Source organism: Salvelinus fontinalis, chromosome 24 (genome assembly GCF_029448725.1).
Source record: "Salvelinus fontinalis isolate EN_2023a chromosome 24, ASM2944872v1, whole genome shotgun sequence".
Classification (NCBI taxonomy): Eukaryota; Metazoa; Chordata; class Actinopteri; order Salmoniformes; family Salmonidae; genus Salvelinus; species Salvelinus fontinalis.
In genome coordinates this window covers 33,363,966-33,384,664 of record NC_074688.1, presented here as the reverse complement: position 1 = coordinate 33,384,664, position 20,699 = coordinate 33,363,966, and the positions used below count along the sequence as shown (strand labels likewise).

Genomic DNA, 20,699 nt, shown 5'->3' with positions numbered 1-20,699 from the left:
TGGAGACCTGGTCCGTAGAACTGGCACAAATTGTACCGGAACAATGACACACTTCGCACGGCGAGTGCAGGGAGCTGGCACAGGACGTACTGGGCTGTGTATGCGCACTGGAGACCTGGTGCGTAGAACCGGCACAAGTTGTACCGGAACGGTAACACACACTTCAGGGCGAGTGCGTGGATGAGACACAGGACGTACCGGACTGGGGAGGCGCACTGGAGGCCAGATGCGTGAAACTGGTGCAGATGACACCGGACTGGTGTCACGCTCCTCAGCACGCCCACTCTGCAGCACTCTCATCGCCACCACCTCTCTCCGGAATCTTTCGTCGAGTTCCTCCTTCGACTTCCTTACGGTCTCTGGCTCATTCCTCGGCTCCGCCGACCACCCCGTGTGCCACCCCCCACAAAAAATAATCACCACATTAAAATCTCATACTTGATTTACTCTAACAAAAATTATAGTAACAAATATTTTAATTAATTATAATCCACACAATAATTCCCATTTCTCGTTGCTGCAGGATTATTTTACTGCTGTGAGAAACTGGTCAAATTAAGATCCTATATCTGTAGACTCGTCTACTTTTGGGGTGAGGACCAATGGCTGTATATGAATGGACAAAGCCATCAAAGCCACCATTTATTCCTATGTGAAGATTTAATAGAGCTCACCAGTTTGTAGTCTTAAAACACGGAAATGAGTTACCTCTAATTTGTTCAACCATCCTATGGGGAAAGAATAGGGTTTCGAGATAACCGTTGAAAAGGTATGTGATCAACACAGGCTTGGGAGATCTTATACATTTTGTTCTATGAGATAATATGATCTTCATGAATTATTAAGCCTTTATGTGCTTTTTTAAATGACATAAATCTTTCAAAATTCACAAAAAGTGACGTTAGCTGATTAAGATTATCTCATAGAACAAAACCTATAAGATCTTCTAAGCCTGTGTTTACCACATACCTTATTTTCAGTGTTTACCCCCCCCCCCCACAAAAAAATGCCATTAATTTCCTCATAAGCTTTGTCCAACAAACCATGGCAGATGGTGCCTACAAAAAGACGGCATTAATATTTCTCTCTATAGCGCTTTGAATCTATGTCGGTTACGATGGCGTCTCATGGAGACAACATGCACAGTCTGAACTCATTCAGGAAGTGACGTTGCAGGCTAGTTCAGTGCTGCCGCCTCTGACCCCTCTCATTGACTCAAGTTGAAGGCCGACCGTGGTAGTGCAGACTGCCATTAACAACTAAATTATCCTTATAATAATCGGTTCAAGGACATTCATCTAGTGTATTAGAAGCAATTATTGATGATGATTGTCTTAGAATTATTTTTTTTTACACGAAGATTGACCGTGAAGATTGACATTTTTCCATTCACTATAATGAGAAATAATAAGTACCGGGTCGGCCTTGAACTCCCATGGCTTCAATAAGAGGGGTCAGTAGTTCTCCCCTGGTGAGGACATAATATTGATTGGTAACAAGAGAGTTTGCATTATTGAGGAGGAAGCTCACACAATGCCAACCTTACTATATTTGACCTGAAGAAGGCACTGTTTACCACAAACCACTGTTCTCAGTTCTAAGCAAGTCAACACGTGTTGTGCTGTGAAGTGGTTTGGTTTCAAAGGGCCATTTGGATCCCTTCAATTAAATATAGGTAAGCATGTAGAAGTTGTTCTAACAGCCTTGCCTAAAAAGGACCCAAATGCAACTATAAGGCAATGTGAGATGGAGTGAAAGGTTGCCAGGGAGACCTTTGTGAGAACTGACATGATCCACAGAGAACTATCGCTACTGACTAAACACTTTCACCTTCTGTTTAAATACAGTGGAACGTTGTGGGGGAAATACGTTAGAATATGGGGATACATTATAACCTTTGAATTACTTACATTTACATTTTAGCCATTTAGCAGACACTTATCTAACGTACAGTTAGTGCATTCATCACAACCACATATCACAGTCGTAGTAAGTACATTTTTCCTCAATAAAGAAGTTATCAGTAAAGGCAGTGCTATTATTTGTGATAATCTTAACAAAAACAAAACCTTATAAATCTATCAATACGTTGGGGTACAGCAAGTCCTTTGAATGATTCATCTGTTTCTGCTGTCCTTCTATGGCTTGAATTAATGCCATTAAACTATGATATTCACAGATGTGGAGGTTTTACAGTAATGAGGATTTCCAATTCCTGAGCTGTGATGCTGGTGTGTCACTTTTATAAATGAATACTTAGAGGCGCCCCAGCCAGGCAGCTAGTGTAGCCTCTCCTAATCTCCTCTCTCTCCTGATGCTCCTGAGTGGGTCATGCTGGCTCATGGCCTCCTGCTGGGATGTGGGTCGCCAGACAGTGACAATGCCTGCCTGTTGTAGCCGTATGCATCTGGGCAGGCAGGATTACCTAAATCCCTCCGATGAGGGGGAGTTATGGAGAACCTGTACGACTCACCTGGCAACTCAACTCCACTCTCCCTCCCTCTGAAAAAAGTATGCTTGATCATGGTGTAGTTTGCTTTGTTTTTGAGAGATTAAGAATGAAGAAAATGGAAGTAAGCGTATGTTTTTGAGGGAGAAAAGAGGAAGACTTCATACATATAAAATCATCTTATTCTGCATAACTGTAGATAAGGCAAATGTTTAAATGTCGTCACTCAGCACACGTCAAGACGTCAATTCAACGTCTATTCCATGTTGGTTCAACGTAATTTCATTGACATGACATGGAAACAATGCTGATTCAGCCAGTGCGGGCCCAGTGGGTGGTCTATGGCTGGTCATCTTAATTAAACGGGGAATAATGGTCCCGTCTAGATATGTATTTATCTTCCAGCCATTATTTCCTTTTCCATTAGAGCTCCAAAATTTGGAGATTGAGGATTTGTGGGTGTTAAAAATAACCCTGGAGCACTAGACAGGCAACCTTCACTCCTTTACACATCATGTGAAGTGTGTTTCATTCAGTCCTCATAAAGGGGTCAGTATAAAACACACATCCCATGAACAAAAGAGCAAATGTAATCCCAGAAAACCTTGCTTTCTCTGATCTTACAGACCACTTTTGTCAATTTATAGTTGCCCAGAAAAGGCAGGAACTGATTTACAGTTTACAGAAACAGCACTAAAATGGATTAGACATTGTGCATTAAAACAATACATTATGATATGAATGTCATGTTTGGCATTCAACCAAATTAACGAAATGTTATACAAATGAATTTATGAATTAAATTATTTGTTTCCTTTTCCCATTATAATCCAACAACTACATCACATGTAGACAATTAGCGGCCTGGTATACAGCTTTCCATTATTGTTTTAATATCTATTTTGAATCATAAGAGACACTGTCATTAAGCAGGCTTTATGATAAACCCATGCAGTTGCCTAACTTACAGTAAAGAACAAAAGTCACCAGAATCAGCACAACCTTCATTTTAACAGGGAAGATATTGAGACCTACAGACCTCTCAATATGCGCATTCAGAAAGGATTCAGACCCCTTGACTTTTTCCACATTCTGTTATGTTACAGCCTTATTCTAAAATTGATTAAATGAAACGTTTTCCTCGTCAGTCTACACACAGTGCCCCATAATGACAAAGTGAAAACAGGTTTTTAGAAATGTTTGCATATGTATTAAAAATAAAAAACAGAAACACTTTATTTACATAAGTATTCAGACTGTTTGCTATGAGATTTCGAAATTGTGCTCAGCAGCATCCTGTTTCCTTTGATCATCCTTGAGATGTTTCTACAACTTGATTGGAGTCCACCTGCGGTAAATTCAATTGATTGGACATGATTTGGAAAGGCACACACCTGTCTATATAATCTCCCACAGTTGACAGTGCATGTCAGAGCAAAGACCAAGCTATGAGCTCAGAGACAGGATTGTGTCGAGGGGACGGGTACGAAAAAATGTCTGCAGCATTGAAGGTCCCTAAGAACACAGTGGCCTCCATAATTCTGAAATGGAAGAAGTTTAGAACCACCAAGACTATTCCTAGAGCATGCCGCCCGGCCAAACTGAGCAATCGGGGAAGAAGGGTCTTGGTCAGGGAGGTGACCAAGAACCCGATGGTCACTCTGACAGATCTCCAGAGTTCCTCTGTGGAAATGGGAGAACCTTCCAGATGGACAACCATCTCTGCAGCACTCCATCAATAAGGCCTGTACGGTATAATGGCCAGATGGAAGCCACTCCTCAGTAAGCATGACAGCCCGCTTGGAGTTTGCCAAAAGACACCTAAAGACTCAGACCATGAAAACAAGATTATCTGATCTGATGAAACCAAATTTGAACCCTTTGGCCTGAATGCCAAGCGTTACGTCTGGAGGAAGCCTAGCACCATCCCTACGGGGAAGCATGGTGGTGGCAGCATCATGCCGTTGGGATGTTTTTCAGTGGCAGGGACTGGGAGACCAGTCAGGACCGAGAGAAAGATGAACAGAGCAAAGTACAGAGAGATACCTGATGGAAACCTGCTCCAGAGTGCTCAGGACCTCAGACTTAGGCGAAGTTTCACCTTCCAACAGGACAATGACCCTAAGCACACAGCCAAGACAATACAGGAGTGGCTTCGGGAAAAGTCTGTGAATGTCCTTGAGTGGCCCAGCCAGAGCCTGGACTTGAACCCGATCGAACATCTCTGGAAAGTCCTGAATATAACTGTGCACCAACGCTCCCCATCCAACCTGACAGAGCTTGAGAGGATCTGCAGAGAAGAATGGTATAAACTCCCCAAATACAGGTGTGCCAATCTTGTAGCTCATTTCAGGTTAGGTGAAGGGGAAAGAGATGAAAGCGGTGCAGAAAATACACTTAACTTAAGATGTGATATGGACTACTTCTTTAATCCTAGAGAGAGAGAGAGAGAGAGAGAGAGAGAGAGAGAGAGAGAGAGAGAGAGAGAGAGAGAGAGAGAGAGAGAGAGAGAGAGAGAGAGAGAGAGAGAGAGAGAGAGAGAGAGAGAGAGAGAGAGAGAGAGAGAGAGAGAGAGAGAGAGAGAGAGAGAGAGAGAGAGAGAGACTTGACTGGTATTTTCTGAACACTAATTCATACCCCAAAAACTTTTCTAAGAATCTTATAACATTTTCAACTATTCCTTTTATGCAGTATTCAACAATGTCACCACCCTTTCCATTGCACTTTAATACAAGGTAGTATTTCCTCATGGAGTTGTGGGATAGCCAACTGTGGTAATACTGTAGTATTAATGCTTATAAGAGTAATGCATTTATGAAATGGCAGCTTACCAACATTTTTGTATTTAAATTATACCATTTACATTTCCCAAGCGGAAGGGGAAAAAAGGAAGTAGAGTGCATATCACATTAACATCAAAACCCAATTGAACAAAGAGCTTCCAGGATTTCCCAGAAGTTGATTGAGAATCGGCTTATCCAGGTACAATTTATTTAGAATACATTTCTGATCGTTTACAGAAAATAGGAAAATGCTAGTTTGCAAATGTGAATGATATGAATAATAGACTTCTGATAATATTGCTGATCACAAAGCTAATGTTTTCACTATTTGTAGGTGCAACTTTGGTTTTAGAAGTGGGGGGACATAACTTTATTATTATTATATATTTTCTTTTAATGTTGGAAAACACTCCAAACAGCCTACCCGGCCACTCAGAGGCGTCCGCATGGTCCTAAAGCACACAGTTGCCTTGTTTTGTGTCACATTCCAATTATTTACCTGGGTGGGACAAAAATGCAATTTCAGAATGTGTTGGGGACACTATTTGAACTGTTGTGGAGGTCAAAGAGCAGCAGCACAGTCAAAGGAGCTCAAGCCTTTTCAATAGTATTATAAAGGTTGTGAAATGGTACCAAAAGAGGAAGTGACTCTGTGCTTCTGAAATACTGAACAAAGCTATCCATCCCGAACAGACCTGTTAAAAGAAGAACATACGTCAGCAATATGCATAAGCTGAAAGTGGAAAACATCACACCATTATGAATTCAATACCTCTAAAACACCGTTCACGTCATTCAGTAGTACTAGTGATCCACTGAAATAACCTATGAAAGCATAGCCCCAGAAACATTGACTTTCTATCCACCCCATGGCTTAATCTATTATTCTGGTACTCCAGTGAGGGGCTTCTTTTGTGAATGAGTGAGGTCTCTTTGGTCAAATGGAGTAATGGTCCCTCCTTCTATTGGATTATGAGATGGGTGTGGTATTGCGGTATTAATCTGAGCAGACGGCAGGCAGCCTGCCCTTGACTAGCGACTGGCGGAGGGCTGTTGTGTTTCTGTTGGAGTGACTTCACACCACTCTACAGCTCTGTCCAGTCCACACCGCTCTCTACAGCTCTATCAAGTCCACACCGCTCTCTACAGCTCTGTCCAGTCCACACCGCTCTCTACAGCTCTGTCCAGTCCACAGCGCTCTCTACAGCTCTATCCAGTCCACACAGCTCTCTACAGCTCTGTCCAGTCCACATCGCTCTCTACATCTCAATCCAGTCCACATCGCTCTCTACATCTCAATCCAGTCCACACTGCTCTCACCAGCTCCAGGGGAAAGAGACTGGTATAGTTTCTCCTCTCCACAAAGATGAACCTCTTCTGCTTCTCTCTGGTAAGGCTCTTTTTTTATTTCTCTTCAGAGTGTAGGGCTTCTCTCTCTCTCAGACGTGTGTGTTGAAGAGGGGCTGATGTGTTCCTAAAATTACAGTGGCGTGAGAGGCACACTAGCGAAGCCCCCCCCCCCTGCAAGAAGAGGGGGGAGGGGGGGGCGAGCGTTAATTGATCATTTTTATGACAGAAAATTTGCTTTAAATCGGCAACATTTTTCTCAGCCACACTGCAAAATGTGTAAAATCGCATGAGATTAGCTATACAACTTGACATTTTTGTCTCTTCCCCATGGCAAAAGAAATTCCAACAAAATGGGGGGGGCTTGCTCGAAACTTGCAGGGGGCCCCGCGAAACTGTGCTACGCCACTGGAGAGTCATGGCTTGATTTGGTGGTGGATTTGAGCCCAGCGGGACTGAAACCGACTAGGATTTGGTGGTGGATTTGAGCCCAGCGGGACTGAAACCGACTAGGATTTGGTGGTGGATTTGAGCCCAGCGGGACTGAAACCGACTAGGATTTCTGTGGGGCTTTTCTTCAGCGTCTTTTGATGAATGTTATGGTGCTATAAAATCTCAGTTTAGTCTTTGGAAGCAGTGCAATTGTGTCTTGTACTGTACATTTCTGTGATTGTGTATGGAAGCAACTAAGTGATGTTATTACAGTACTATTAAACTAGAGAGTAGCTTTGACGTGTGTTTTTTTAGATGACCGAAATATAGGAGATTTCATAGATTTATAGAAGGAAATAATCACAAGCACAACTGTATTAGAGGAGTACAGTCCTCTCCTTGGCCAGATGTTGGGGATGTTGAACACAGTTCAGGATTATTGACCGACATGTCCTCAGAACTGATCCAAGGTCATCAGGTTGAAGAAGCGTGATTGCTGCTTCAGGCTTTTGATTGCAGCGTTGTTGTTTCTGTTGTTATTCACCACCACGTGTATCAGGATCTACTACAAAATAGTAATACACAGTAGTGGCTCAGATGTAATGGATCAAGACAGTTCTAGAGGAGCTGCTGAGAAATGATGTCTTCTGAACTAAAATATAAACACAACATGCAACAATTTCATAGATTTTATTGAGTTATAGTTCAGGAAATCAGTCAACTCACTCTTCAATGGCTGGAAGTTGCTGGATAGTGGCGGTAACCGTAACACGCTGCCGTACAAATCGATCCAGAGCATCTCAAACATGCTCAACAGGTGACATGTCTGAGTATGCAGACCATGGAAGAACTGGCACATTTTCAGATTCCAGGAATTGTGTACAGATCCTTGCGACATGGGGCCGTGCCTTATCATGCTGAAATATGAGGTGATGGTGGCGGATGAATGGCACAACAATGGGCCTCAGGATCTTGTCATGCTATCTCTGTGCATTCAAATTGCCATTGATAAAATGTATTTGTGTTCCTTGTCCTTAGTTTATGCCTGCCATACCCTAACCCCACCGCCGCCATGGGCACTCTGTTCACAACGTTGACATCAGCAAACTGCTTGCCACATGATGCCATACACATTGTCCACATTTGCCTGGTAGAGTTGAAAACGGGATTCACCTGTGAAGAGCACACTTCTCCAGCGTGACAGTGGCAATCAAAGGTGAGCATTTGCCCACTGAAGCTGGTTACAATGCCGAATTGCAGTCAGGTGAGGTTGACGAGCACGCAGTGGAGCTTCCCTGTGACGGTTTCTGACAGTTTGGGCAGAAATTCTTTGCTTCTGCAAACCCACATTTTCATCAGCTGTCTGGGTGGCTGGTCTCAGACAATCCCGCAGGTGAAGAATCCGGATGTGGAAGTCCTAGGCTAGCGTGGTTAGACGTGGCTTGCGGTTGTATGGTCGGTTGGATGTACTGCATAATTCTCTAAAATGACGTTGGAGGCGGCTTATAGTAGAGAAATGAACATTAAATTATCTGGCAACAGCTCTGGTGGGCTTTGCTGCAGTCAGCATGCCAATTCCACGCAGTCTACAGTGTGTCCCTGATTGTGTCACTAACTCTGTGTGTGTGTGTGTGTGTGTGTGTGTGTGTGTGTGTGTGTGTGTGTGTGTGTGTGTGTGTGTGTGTGTGTGTGTGTGTGTGTGTGTGTGTGTGTGTGTGTGTGTGTGTGTGTGTGTGTGTGTGTGTGTTTGTCCAGGAGGGTTCTACGGACAGTCTGTATGAGGCTGTGCAGGACTCCACTGATGCCCAGGTCTACACCATCCCCAGCCGTTCCTCCAGCCGCTCCTGTAGCCTTGCCGTGCTGCTGGATGAAAACCCCAAGTGGCGTGGCTCGGGACGATCCATTTCCATTGTGAGTACACATACATATGCATTGTGCACACTTGTGCACAAACGCATGCACATACCTATGCAAATGCATGCATTCACACACGCACGCACACATACAGACACACACACACACACACGCACAAGCGCACACACACTTTGTACCCTTAGATTGAGTTTTCATTGGGAAGTCAATTTTCTAGAATGAAGCTCTTGATCTTGAATAGACCAAATGTTAAAAGCTGTAGCTCCTCTTCTCTGTGTGCCCAACATACTCACTGATAAGATCGTTCATGACAGGAAATTGTCAACTGTATAGTTTATAATTTATATAATGCCATGTCATGGGTATAAGTTAGCTATCTGGACAAACCTGAGCTAAATCTTGTGGGGTACCTGTTCTCGCAGGAGTTGAGACTTGTGGTCTGCCAGAGGATCAGATTGGACGGAAACAATAAATCTGATTATGAAATTATGATGATGAAAACAATCAATTTACTGCTGGTCCTAAAGTCATAACCATTAGCCGGCAATCCATTCAGTTCTTCTAAGTTAGCATGGACATCGCAACCAATAGTTTTGTCATATTTATGCAAACATTTTCATGCCAATAGGCAAACTCTTCCACATTTAAGCATGTAGAATCAAATATTGATAATGTTCTCTTTTGCTTTCAGGAGATCTCCCAAATGCAGACCAACAACACCAAAAAAATGAAAAGAATGTGAGTTTATGTCATTTGCTCTGATCTGTCTCTATTGACAGAGTGTGCGTGCAGGGCAGTGTATCCATAATAAAAAGCAAAGTGAAAGTGCACCAGCCCTGAGTTCAGCCTTAGTCAGTAGAGTAAAATGGCTCCAAAGGCGCTCTATCCTCCCAAGGGATAATACTTTAAGTCGCAGCTCTTTACCAAGCTTCCTGACTTTCTGCCCCTATGTAGATTTCACACTGTAAGCCCCCAAGCATCTGTCTATTTATACAATGCTCTCTAAAGCGAAAGATTGGGAAGGAAGGAACATCACAATCCAAATCAATTACACACTGGAAAATGTAATTTTCATTTCAGTGTCACTTGTCAAACCAATCTTATGTGATCAGATAAAGAGGAGCCCCTTTTATGTTGGTTGCCAAGAAAGCAGGGAGCGCAAGGTTCTGTGCTAATTTGAGTACAATTCTCAGTAAAGTCTCAGTCAACACTTGGCTTTTCTAAATGATGTCCCACTTCAAAAGCTACGCAAGCAGTGCCTAAGAGCAAACTCTATGACTTTCTTTTGTTAGACAGCTATAAACTACAAAGAGAAATGTTGAAACACTACAACTTACATGATTGAACTGTATGGGGATTCTCTCTCACTTGGAGACATACCAGGAATTTATTTAAATACATATGTAGCAGTAGACCACAATATGGTTCACATCCTTTTGTTAATACAATTGTGTTGTGGTTAGACTGGGGATTAAAACAATATCCACTTAAAATGTAGTCAGATCTACTGAAAATATCTCTGGGACTTGCTGTCTTAAGTGTACAGTATCCCTTTGGGTCAATCAGGCTGTTGAAATGGCAGATTGTGGCTTAATCCTGAACTTTTTTCTGTCCTTTAATTTCAGAACACATGTATCCAAATCAGCATCAGAAAACAGAACTTTAGGTATGTATGATAAAGGTCTGCTTGTGTGGTGTACTGCACTCCCGAGTGGCGCAGCAGTACATTTCAGTGCAAGAGGCGTCACTACAGTCCCTGGTTCGAATTCAGGCTGTATCACATCCGGCCGTGATTGGGAGTCCCATAGGTTGGCGCACAATTGGCCCAGCATTGTCCGGGGTTTGGCCGGGGGTAGGCCGTCATTGTAAATAAGAATTTGTTCTTAATTGACTTGCCTAGTGAAATAAATAAAGTGGTGCAGTGGTCTAAGGCACTGCACCGCCGTGCTAGCTGTGCCACTACAGATCCTGGTTCGCGACAGGGAGACCCATGGGACGGCGCACAATTGGCCCAGCGTCATCCGGGTTAGGGGAAGGTTTGGCCGGCAGGGATGTTCTTGTTCCATCGCGCTATAGCGACTCCTGTGGCGGGCCGGGCGCAATGCAAGCTGACACGATCGCCAGGTGTACGGAGTTGCAGCGATGGGACAAGACTGTAACTACTAATTGGATACCACGAAATTGGAGAGAAATATAATATATATATATATATATATATAAAGACTTTAAATATAAAATAAATAAAAAGAAAGAATGTGCTAGCCATGCGGATTTTTTTCAATACTTAATGATATACTGTACCACTAAGAGCAAAAATAGATTTTTATTTTATTTTACACTTATTTTACCAGGTAAGTTGACTGAGAACACATTCTCGTTTACAGCAACGATATGGGGCATAGTTACAGGAGAGAGGAGGGGGGATGAAATGAGCATTTTGGAAGCTGGGGATGATTAGGTGGCCAGATTGGAAATTTAGCTAGGACACCGGGGTTAACACCCCTACTCTTACGATCTTTAGTGACCACAGAGAGTCAGGACACCCGCTTAACGTCACATCTGAAAGACGATCAATCAACAGTTTAGCATTAGCCGGACATACAATTACAACCAAATAGTCAAACCTGAGCAATGCACAGACAAGAAGTTACATTACCAAGAGAGCATTGCACCAAAACCTCTGGATGTTTTTGTGCTGAATGAGGTAAAAAGATCATTGGGACTTGTCCCAGGAGTCTACTACAGCAATTACTTTTGGGAGGGAGGACAGATTAAAAAAGACAATTGGAAAGCCCAGCTTAAACTTTCATTGCCAGTCACAGTTACCTACTTGGCTGTCTGTGGTACTTAGGGCCTCCATTTTGATTTCACTGGGGTGTGCCCTGACCTTGGTCAGCCAAATAAACGCCTTCATGGTTTTGATTTCTCTCCCTGCAGATCAAGCCTCTGCCGTCTGCAATACTGCTCTCTGGCTGCCAGCCAAAATCCCCCCAGAAGAAGATTTAGATTTAGTCCACATCAAGAACAATCAAAATGAAGGTAAATTGTCTGGGGATTTTGAGGTTAAGCTGATCTATTGCGTTCATTTGGACACTCCACCACATGGGATCTAGCTGTGGTGTCTGAAGAGATTCCCATAGCACCCAAATCCCTCTTACGGAGAGTGTTGTGCAGACTGGAGCTTTTCTTAACACACTTGGCCGTCAGGCCTTGGATTAATTAAGTGCCAACAGGATATTAGTGTAGAAACACTGGGGTCAACGCAGGGCATGTGTCATTTAGTCAGTGTACTACAGTACATGAGGTTGTGGTGGGGGCATTGCATTAGTGTGTAGTACATGAGACACAGGGTAGACTTCACTGCATAGCACTGAAACTGAATGTGATCATGAATGGATACAAGACATTACATCTCAGAACAAAAGTCCCAATCACAGTGCTGTATTGGAACATTACCTATCAGGGTTTAGGAGTTTAAAGAGACTTCTGACTGGTGTGATTCTGTTGTTCAGAGATGATCAAGCCCATGGTCAGAACTGAGATTCAGGCCAAAGCCTCGATCAGAACCGATGTCAAGACCAAAAAGGGAAGAGGAGGACGTAAGTCAAGCATAAAGAAGAATGAAAAGTCACCAACCCCACCAATACCACCAACTCAGGTTGGGAAAAAGAACTGTCCCTCATTTTGTCCAGTACCTTGAGCTTATACAATTTATTTCTAATTCACGAATGTATATTTTCCCCTATCTATTTGTTCCAAAACTTGATTGAATTAATAAATTGTTTCTTTCTGTGGTTGTATGTAGGTGGTGAGTTACGAGCGATGGGCTCAGAACGCAGATCGACCCAACAGCAGGCAGAGAGACCTGGTGAGTGATCGGCCCAACAGCAGACCCCATGCTGCCCATCCCATTCCAGCCCAGAGTCTTACAGTCTTATAATGATACGGCGGTCTGCCTGTTTTTACATCCAAAGAGCCTCTTGGCCTTAAATTGGGCAATCACTTAACACAAATGCTGATTGAGTTTTAATACTGTACAGATGGCTGAGCTGGGAGAGGGGTATCACTATGCCCCCATAATCTCTGGGCCACATGGCAAAGAGGGGTGGGTTGTTGGGGTGGCACCAGGGGAGTGCCTACTCTCACTAATTCACAGTGAAGATCAGACATGGTACTGCTTGCCAATTGTGTGGGAGTGGATCGACATTTGGCCACTCAGAGCCTCTCACAGTCCCTGTGTTGGCAGCTTGGCACAGAGGCTAACAAGACTAGTGCAGTGTGCTGGTATCCTAAATGAGATTTGGACATCAGTAGTGCCAGCATCTCACCCAGAGGCTAACAAGACTAGTGCAGAGTGCTGGTACCCTAAATGAGATTTGGACACCAGTAGTGCCAGCATCTCACCCAGAGGCTAACAAGACTAGTGCAGAGTGCTGGTATCCTAAATGGGATTTGGACACCAGTAGTGCCAGCATCTCACCCAGAGGCTAACAAGACTAGTGCAGAGTGCTGGTATCCTAAATGGGATTTGGACACCAGTAGTGCCAGCATCTCACCCAGAGGCTAACAAGACCAGTGCAGAGTGCTGGTACCCTAAATGAGATTTGGACACCAGTAGTGCCAGCATCTCACCCAGAGGCTAACAAGACTAGTGCAGAGTGCTGGTATCCTAAATGAGATTTGGACACCAGTAGTGCCAGCATCTCACCCAGAGGCTAACAAGACTAGTGCAGAGTGCTGGTACCCTAAATGAGATTGACACCAGTAGTGCCAGCATCTCACCCAGAGGTAAACAAGACTAGCGCAGAGTGCTGGTACCCTAAATGAGATTTGGACACCAGTAGTGCCAGCATCTCACCCAGAGGCTAACAAGACTAGTGCAGAGTGCTGGTACCCTAAATGAGATTTCGACACCAGTAGTGCCAGCATCTCACCCAGAGGCTAACAAGACTAGTGCAGAGTGCTGGTATCCTAAATGGGATTTGGACACCAGTAGTGCCAGCATCTCACCCAGAGGCTAACAAGACTAGTGCAGTGTGCTGGTATCCTAAAATGGGATTTGGACACCAGTAGTGCCAGCATCTCACCCAGAGGCTAACAAGACTAGTGCAGAGTGCTGGTATCCTAAATGAGATTTGGACACCAGTAGTGCCAGCATCTCACCCAGAGGCTAACAAGACTAGTGCAGTGTGCTGGTATCCTAAAATGGGATTTGGACACCAGTAGTGCCAGCATCTCACCCAGAGGCTAACAAGACTAGCGCAGAGTGCTGGTATCCTAAATGAGATTTGGACACCAGTAGTGCCAGCATCTCACCCAGAGGCTAACAAGACTAGTGCAGAGTGCTGGTATCCTAAATGGGATTTGGAAACCAGTAGTGCCAGCATCTCACCCAGAGGCTAACAAGACTAGTGCAGAGTGCTGGTATCCTAAATGAGATTTCGACACCAGTAGTGCCAGCATCTCACCCAGAGGCTAACAAGACTAGTGCAGAGTGCTGGTATCCTAAATGGGATTTGGACACCAGTAGTGCCAGCATATCACCCAGAGGCTAACAAGACTAGTGCAGAATGCTGGTACCCTAAATGAGATTTGGACACCAGTAGTGCAAGCATCTCAGCCGGAGGTTAACAAGACAAGTGCAGAGTGCTGGTACCCTAAATGGGATTTGGACACCAGTAGTGCCAGCATCTCACCCAGAGGCTAACAAGACTAGTGCAGAGTGCTGGTATCCTAAATGAGATTTGGACACCAGTAGTGCCAGCATCTCACCCAGAGGCTAACAAGACTAGTGCAGAGTGCTGGTACCCTAAATGAGATTGACACCAGTAGTGCCAGCATCTCACCCAGAGGTAAACAAGACTAGCGCAGAGTGCTGGTACCCTAAATGAGATTTGGACACCAGTAGTGCCAGCATCTCACCCAGAGGCTAACAAAACTAGTGCAGAGTGCTGGTACCCTAAATGAGATTTCGACACCAGTAGTGCCAGCATCTCACCCAGAGGCTAACAAGACTAGTGCAGAGTGCTGGTATCCTAAATGGGATTTGGACACCAGTAGTGCCAGCATCTCACCCAGAGGCTAACAAGACTAGTGCAGAGTGCTGGTATCCTAAAATGGGATTTGGACACCAGTAGTGCCAGCATCTCACCCAGAGGCTAACAAGACTAGTGCAGAGTGCTGGTATCCTAAATGAGATTTGGACACCAGTAGTGCCAGCATCTCACCCAGAGGCTAACAAGACTAGTGCAGTGTGCTGGTATCCTAAAATGGGATTTGGACACCAGTAGTGCCAGCATCTCACCCAGAGGCTAACAAGACTAGCGCAGAGTGCTGGTATCCTAAATGAGATTTGGACACCAGTAGTGCCAGCATCTCACCCAGAGGCTAACAAGACTAGTGCAGAGTGCTGGTATCCTAAATGGGATTTGGAAACCAGTAGTGCCAGCATCTCACCCAGAGGCTAACAAGACTAGTGCAGAGTGCTGGTATCCTAAATGAGATTTCGACACCAGTAGTGCCAGCATCTCACCCAGAGGCTAACAAGACTAGTGCAGAGTGCTGGTATCCTAAATGGGATTTGGACACCAGTAGTGCCAGCATATCACCCAGAGGCTAACAAGACTAGTGCAGAATGCTGGTACCCTAAATGAGATTTGGACACCAGTAGTGCCAGCATATCACCCAGAGGCTAACAAGACTAGTGCAGAATGCTGGTACCCTAAATGGGATTTGGACACCAGTAGTGCCAGCATCTCACCCAGAGAATAACAAGAATAGTGCAGAGTGCTGGTATCCTAAATGGGATTTGGACACCAGTAGTGCCAGCATCTCACCCAGAGGCTAACAAGACTAGTGCAGAGTGCTGGTATCCTAAATGGGATTTGGACACCAGTAGTGCCAGCATCTCACCCAGAAGCTAACAAGACTAGTGCAGAGTGCTGGTATTCTAAATGAGATTTGGACACCAGTAGTGCCAGCATCTCACCCAGAGGCTAACAAGACTAGTGCAGAGTGCTGGTACCCTAAATGAGATTTGGACACCAGTAGTGCCAGCATCTCACCCAGAGGCTAACAAGACTAGTGCAGAGTGCTGGTATCCTAAATGAGATTTGGACACCAGTAGTGCCAGCATCTCACCCAGAGGCTAACAAGACTAGTGCAGAGTGCTGGTATCCTAAATGGGATTTGGACACCAGTAGTGCCAGAATCTCACCCAGAGGCTAACAAGACTAGTGCAGAGTGCTGGTATCCTAAATGGGATTTGGACACCAGTAGTGCCAGCATCTCACCCAGAAGCTAACAAGACTAGTGCAGAGTGCTGGTATTCTAAATGAGATTTGGACACCAGTAGTGCCAGCATCTCACCCAGAGGCTAACAAGACTAGTGCAGAGTGCTGGTACCCTAAATGAGATTTGGACACCAGTAGTGCCAGCATCTCACCCAGAGGCTAACAAGACTAGTGCAGAGTGCTGGTATCCTAAATGAGATTTGGACACCAGTAGTGCCAGCATCTCACCCAGAGGCTAACAAGACTAGTGCAGAGTGCTGGTATCCTAAAATGGGATTTGGACACCAGTAGTGCCAGCATCTCACCCAGAGGCTAACAAGACTAGTGCAGAGTGCTGGTATCCTAAATGGGATTTGGACACCAGTAGTGCCAGCATCTCACCCAGAGGCTAACAAGACTAGTGCAGAGTGCTGGTATCCTAAATGAGATTCGGACACCAGTAGTGCCAGCATCTCACCCAGAGGCTAACAAGACTAGTGCAGAGTGCTGGTATCCTAAATGGGATTTGGACACCAGTAGTGCCAGCATCTCACCCAGAGGCTAACAAGACTAGTGCAGAGTGCTGGTATCCTAAATGGGATTTGGACACCAGTAGTGCCAGCATCTCACCCAGAGGCAAACAAGACTAGTGCAGAGTGCTGGTATCCTAAATGAGATTTGGACACCAGTAGTGCCAGCATCTCACCCAGAGGCTAACAAGACTAGTGCAGAGTGCTGGTACCCTAAATGAGATTTGGACACCAGTAGTGCCAGCATCTCACCCAGAGGCTAACAAGACTAGTGCAGAGTGCTGGTATCCTAAATGAGATTTGGACACCAGTAGTGCCAGCATCTCACCCAAGAGGTTAACAAGACTAGTGCAGTGTGCTGGTATCCTAAAATGGGATTTGGACACCAGTAGTGCCAGCATCTCACCCAGAGGCTGACAAGACTAGTGCAGAGTGCTGGTATCCTAAATGGGATTTGGACACCAGTAGTGCCAGCATCTCACCCAGAGGCTAACAAGACTAGTGCAGAGTGCTGGTATCCTAAATGAGATTTGGACACCAGTAGTGCCAGCATCTCACCCAGAGGCTAACAAGACTAGTGCAGAGTGCTGGTATCCTAAATGGGATTTGGACACCAGTAGTGCCAGCATCTCACCCAGAGGCAAACAAGACTAGTGCAGAGTGCTGGTATCCTAAATGAGATTTGGACACCAGTAGTGCCAGCATCTCACCCAGAGGCTAACAAGACTAGTGCAGAGTGCTGGTACCCTAAATGAGATTTGGACACCAGTAGTGCCAGCATCTCACCCAGAGGCTAACAAGACTAGTGCAGAGTGCTGGTATCCTAAATGAGATTTGGACACCAGTAGTGCCAGCATCTCACCCAAGAGGTTAACAAGACTAGTGCAGTGTGCTGGTATCCTAAAATGGGATTTGGACACCAGTAGTGCCACCATCTCACCCAGAGGCTGACAAGACTAGTGCAGAGTGCTGGTATCCTAAATGGGATTTGGACACCAGTAGTGCCAGCATCTCACCCAGAGGCTAACAAGACTAGTGCAGAGTGCTGGTATCCTAAATGAGATTTGGACACCAGTAGTGCCAGCATCTCACCCAGAGGCTAACAAGACTAGTGCAGAGTGCTGGTATCCTAAATGAGATTTGGACACCAGTAGTGCCAGCATCTCACCCAGAGGCTAACAAGACTAGTGCAGTGTGCTGGTATCCCAAAATTTGATTTGGACACCAGTAGTGCCAGCATCTCACGCAGAGGCTAACAAGACTAGTGCAGAGTGCTGGTACCCTAAATGAGATTTGGACACCAGTAGTGCCAGCATCTCACCCAGAGGCTAACAAGACTAGTGCAGAGTGCTGGTATCCTAAATGGGATTTGGAAACCAGTAGTGCCAGCATCTCACCCAGAGGCTAACAAGACTAGTGCAGAGTGCTGGTATCCTAAATGAGATTTCGACACCAGTAGTGCCAGCATCTCACCCAGAGGCTAACAAGACTAGTGCAGAGTGCTGGTATCCTAAATGGGATTTGGACACCAGTAGTGCCAGCATATCACCCAGAGGCTAACAAGACTAGTGCAGAATGCTGGTACCCTAAATGAGATTTGGACACCAGTAGTGCCAGCATCTCACCCAGAGGTTAACAAGACAAGTGCAGAGTGCTGGTACCTTAAATAGGATTTGGACACCAGTAGTGCCAGCATCTCACCCAGAGGCTAACAAGACTAGTGCAGAGTGCTGGTATCCTAAATGAGATTTGGACACCAGTGTGCCAGCATCTCACCCAGAGGCTAACAAGACTAGTGCAGAGTGCTGGTATCCTAAATGGGATTTGGACACCAGTAGTGCCAGAATCTCACCCAGAGGCTAACAAGACTAGTGCAGAGTGCTGGTATCCTAAATGGGATTTGGACACCAGTAGTGCCAGCATCTCACCCAGAAGCTAACAAGACTAGTGCAGAGTGCTGGTATTCTAACTGAGATTTGGACACCAGTAGTGCCAGCATCTCACCCAGAGGCTAACAAGACTAGTGCAGAGTGCTGGTACCCTAAATGAGATTTGGACACCAGTAGTGCCAGCATCTCACCCAGAGGCTAACAAGACTAGCGCAGAGTGCTGGTATCCTAAATGAGATTTGGACACCAGTAGTGCCAGCATCTCACCCAGAGGCTAACAAGACTAGTGCAGAGTGCTGGTATCCTAAATGGGATTTGGAAACCAGTAGTGCCAGCATCTCACCCAGAGGCTAACAAGACTAGTGCAGAGTGCTGGTATCCTAAATGAGATTTCGACACCAGTAGTGCCAGCATCTCACCCAGAGGCTAACAAGACTAGTGCAGAGTGCTGGTATCCTAAATGGGATTTGGACACCAGTAGTGCCAGCATATCACCCAGAGGCTAACAAGACTAGTGCAGAATGCTGGTACCCTAAATGAGATTTGGACACCAGTAGTGCAAGCATCTCAGCCGGAGGTTAACAAGACAAGTGCAGAGTGCTGGTACCCTAAATGGGATTTGGACACCAGTAGTGCCAGCATCTCACCCAGAGGCTAACAAGACTAGTGCAGAGTGCTGGTATCCTAAATGAGATTTGGACACCAGTAGTGCCAGCATCTCACCCAGAGGCTAACAAGACTAGTGCAGAGTGCTGGTACCCTAAATGAGATTGACACCAGTAGTGCCAGCATCTCACCCAGAGGTAAACAAGACTAGCGCAGAGTGCTGGTACCCTAAATGAGATTTGGACACCAGTAGTGCCAGCATCTCACCCAGAGGCTAACAAAACTAGTGCAGAGTGCTGGTACCCTAAATGAGATTTCGACACCAGTAGTGCCAGCATCTCACCCAGAGGCTAACAAGACTAGTGCAGAGTGCTGGTATCCTAAATGGGATTTGGACACCAGTAGTGCCAGCATCTCACCCAGAGGCTAACAAGACTAGTGCAGAGTGCTGGTATCCTAAAATGGGATTTGGACACCAGTAGTGCCAGCATCTCACCCAGAGGCTAACAAGACTAGTGCAGAGTGCTGGTATCCTAAATGAGATTTGGACACCAGTAGTGCCAGCATCTCACCCAGAGGCTAACAAGACTAGTGCAGTGTGCTGGTATCCTAAAATGGGATTTGGACACCAGTAGTGCCAGCATCTCACCCAGAGGCTAACAAGACTAGCGCAGAGTGCTGGTATCCTAAATGAGATTTGGACACCAGTAGTGCCAGCATCTCACCCAGAGGCTAACAAGACTAGTGCAGAGTGCTGGTATCCTAAATGGGATTTGGAAACCAGTAGTGCCAGCATCTCACCCAGAGGCTAACAAGACTAGTGCAGAGTGCTGGTATCCTAAATGAGATTTCGACACCAGTAGTGCCAGCATCTCACCCAGAGGCTAACAAGACTAGTGCAGAGTGCTGGTATCCTAAATGGGATTTGGACACCAGTAGTGCCAGCATATCACCCAGAGGCTAACAAGACTAGTGCAGAATGCTGGTACCCTAAATGAGATTTGGACACCAGTAGTGCCAGCATATCACCCAGAGGCTAACAAGACTAGTGCAGAATGCTGGTACCCTAAATGGGATTTGGACACCAGTAGTGCCAGCATCTCACCCAGAGAATAACAAGACTAGTGCAGAGTGCTGGTATCCTAAATGGGATTTGGACACCAGTAGTGCCAGCATCTCACCCAGAGGCTAACAAGACTAGTGCAGAGTGCTGGTATCCTAAATGGGATTTGGACACCAGTAGTGCCAGCATCTCACCCAGAAGCTAACAAGACTAGTGCAGAGTGCTGGTATTCTAAATGAGATTTGGACACCAGTAGTGCCAGCATCTCACCCAGAGGCTAACAAGACTAGTGCAGAGTGCTGGTACCCTAAATGAGATTTGGACACCAGTAGTGCCAGCATCTCACCCAGAGGCTAACAAGACTAGTGCAGAGTGCTGGTATCCTAAATGAGATTTGGACACCAGTAGTGCCAGCATCTCACCCAGAGGCTAACAAGACTAGTGCAGAGTGCTGGTA

The 20,699-nt window shown here is 45.4% G+C and overlaps 1 protein-coding gene across 2 annotated transcripts in view; it reads left to right on the top strand.

Moving 5' to 3' along the window:
* Window positions 1-6,244: 6,244 nt before the first annotated feature.
* Window positions 6,245-20,699, top strand: part of LOC129822328 (uncharacterized) — a 53,208-nt gene continuing 38,753 nt past the window's right edge. For both annotated transcript variants that reach the window (XM_055880530.1, XM_055880529.1), the window contains exons 1-7: window positions 6,245-6,622; window positions 8,767-8,922; window positions 9,575-9,621; window positions 10,509-10,549; window positions 11,821-11,922; window positions 12,396-12,541; window positions 12,689-12,751. In XM_055880530.1, the coding sequence (XP_055736505.1) occupies window positions 6,599-6,622; window positions 8,767-8,922; window positions 9,575-9,621; window positions 10,509-10,549; window positions 11,821-11,922; window positions 12,396-12,541; window positions 12,689-12,751 (579 nt within the window). In that variant the 5' untranslated portion in view covers window positions 6,245-6,598. The remainder of the gene's footprint in view (window positions 6,623-8,766; window positions 8,923-9,574; window positions 9,622-10,508; window positions 10,550-11,820; window positions 11,923-12,395; window positions 12,542-12,688; window positions 12,752-20,699) is intronic.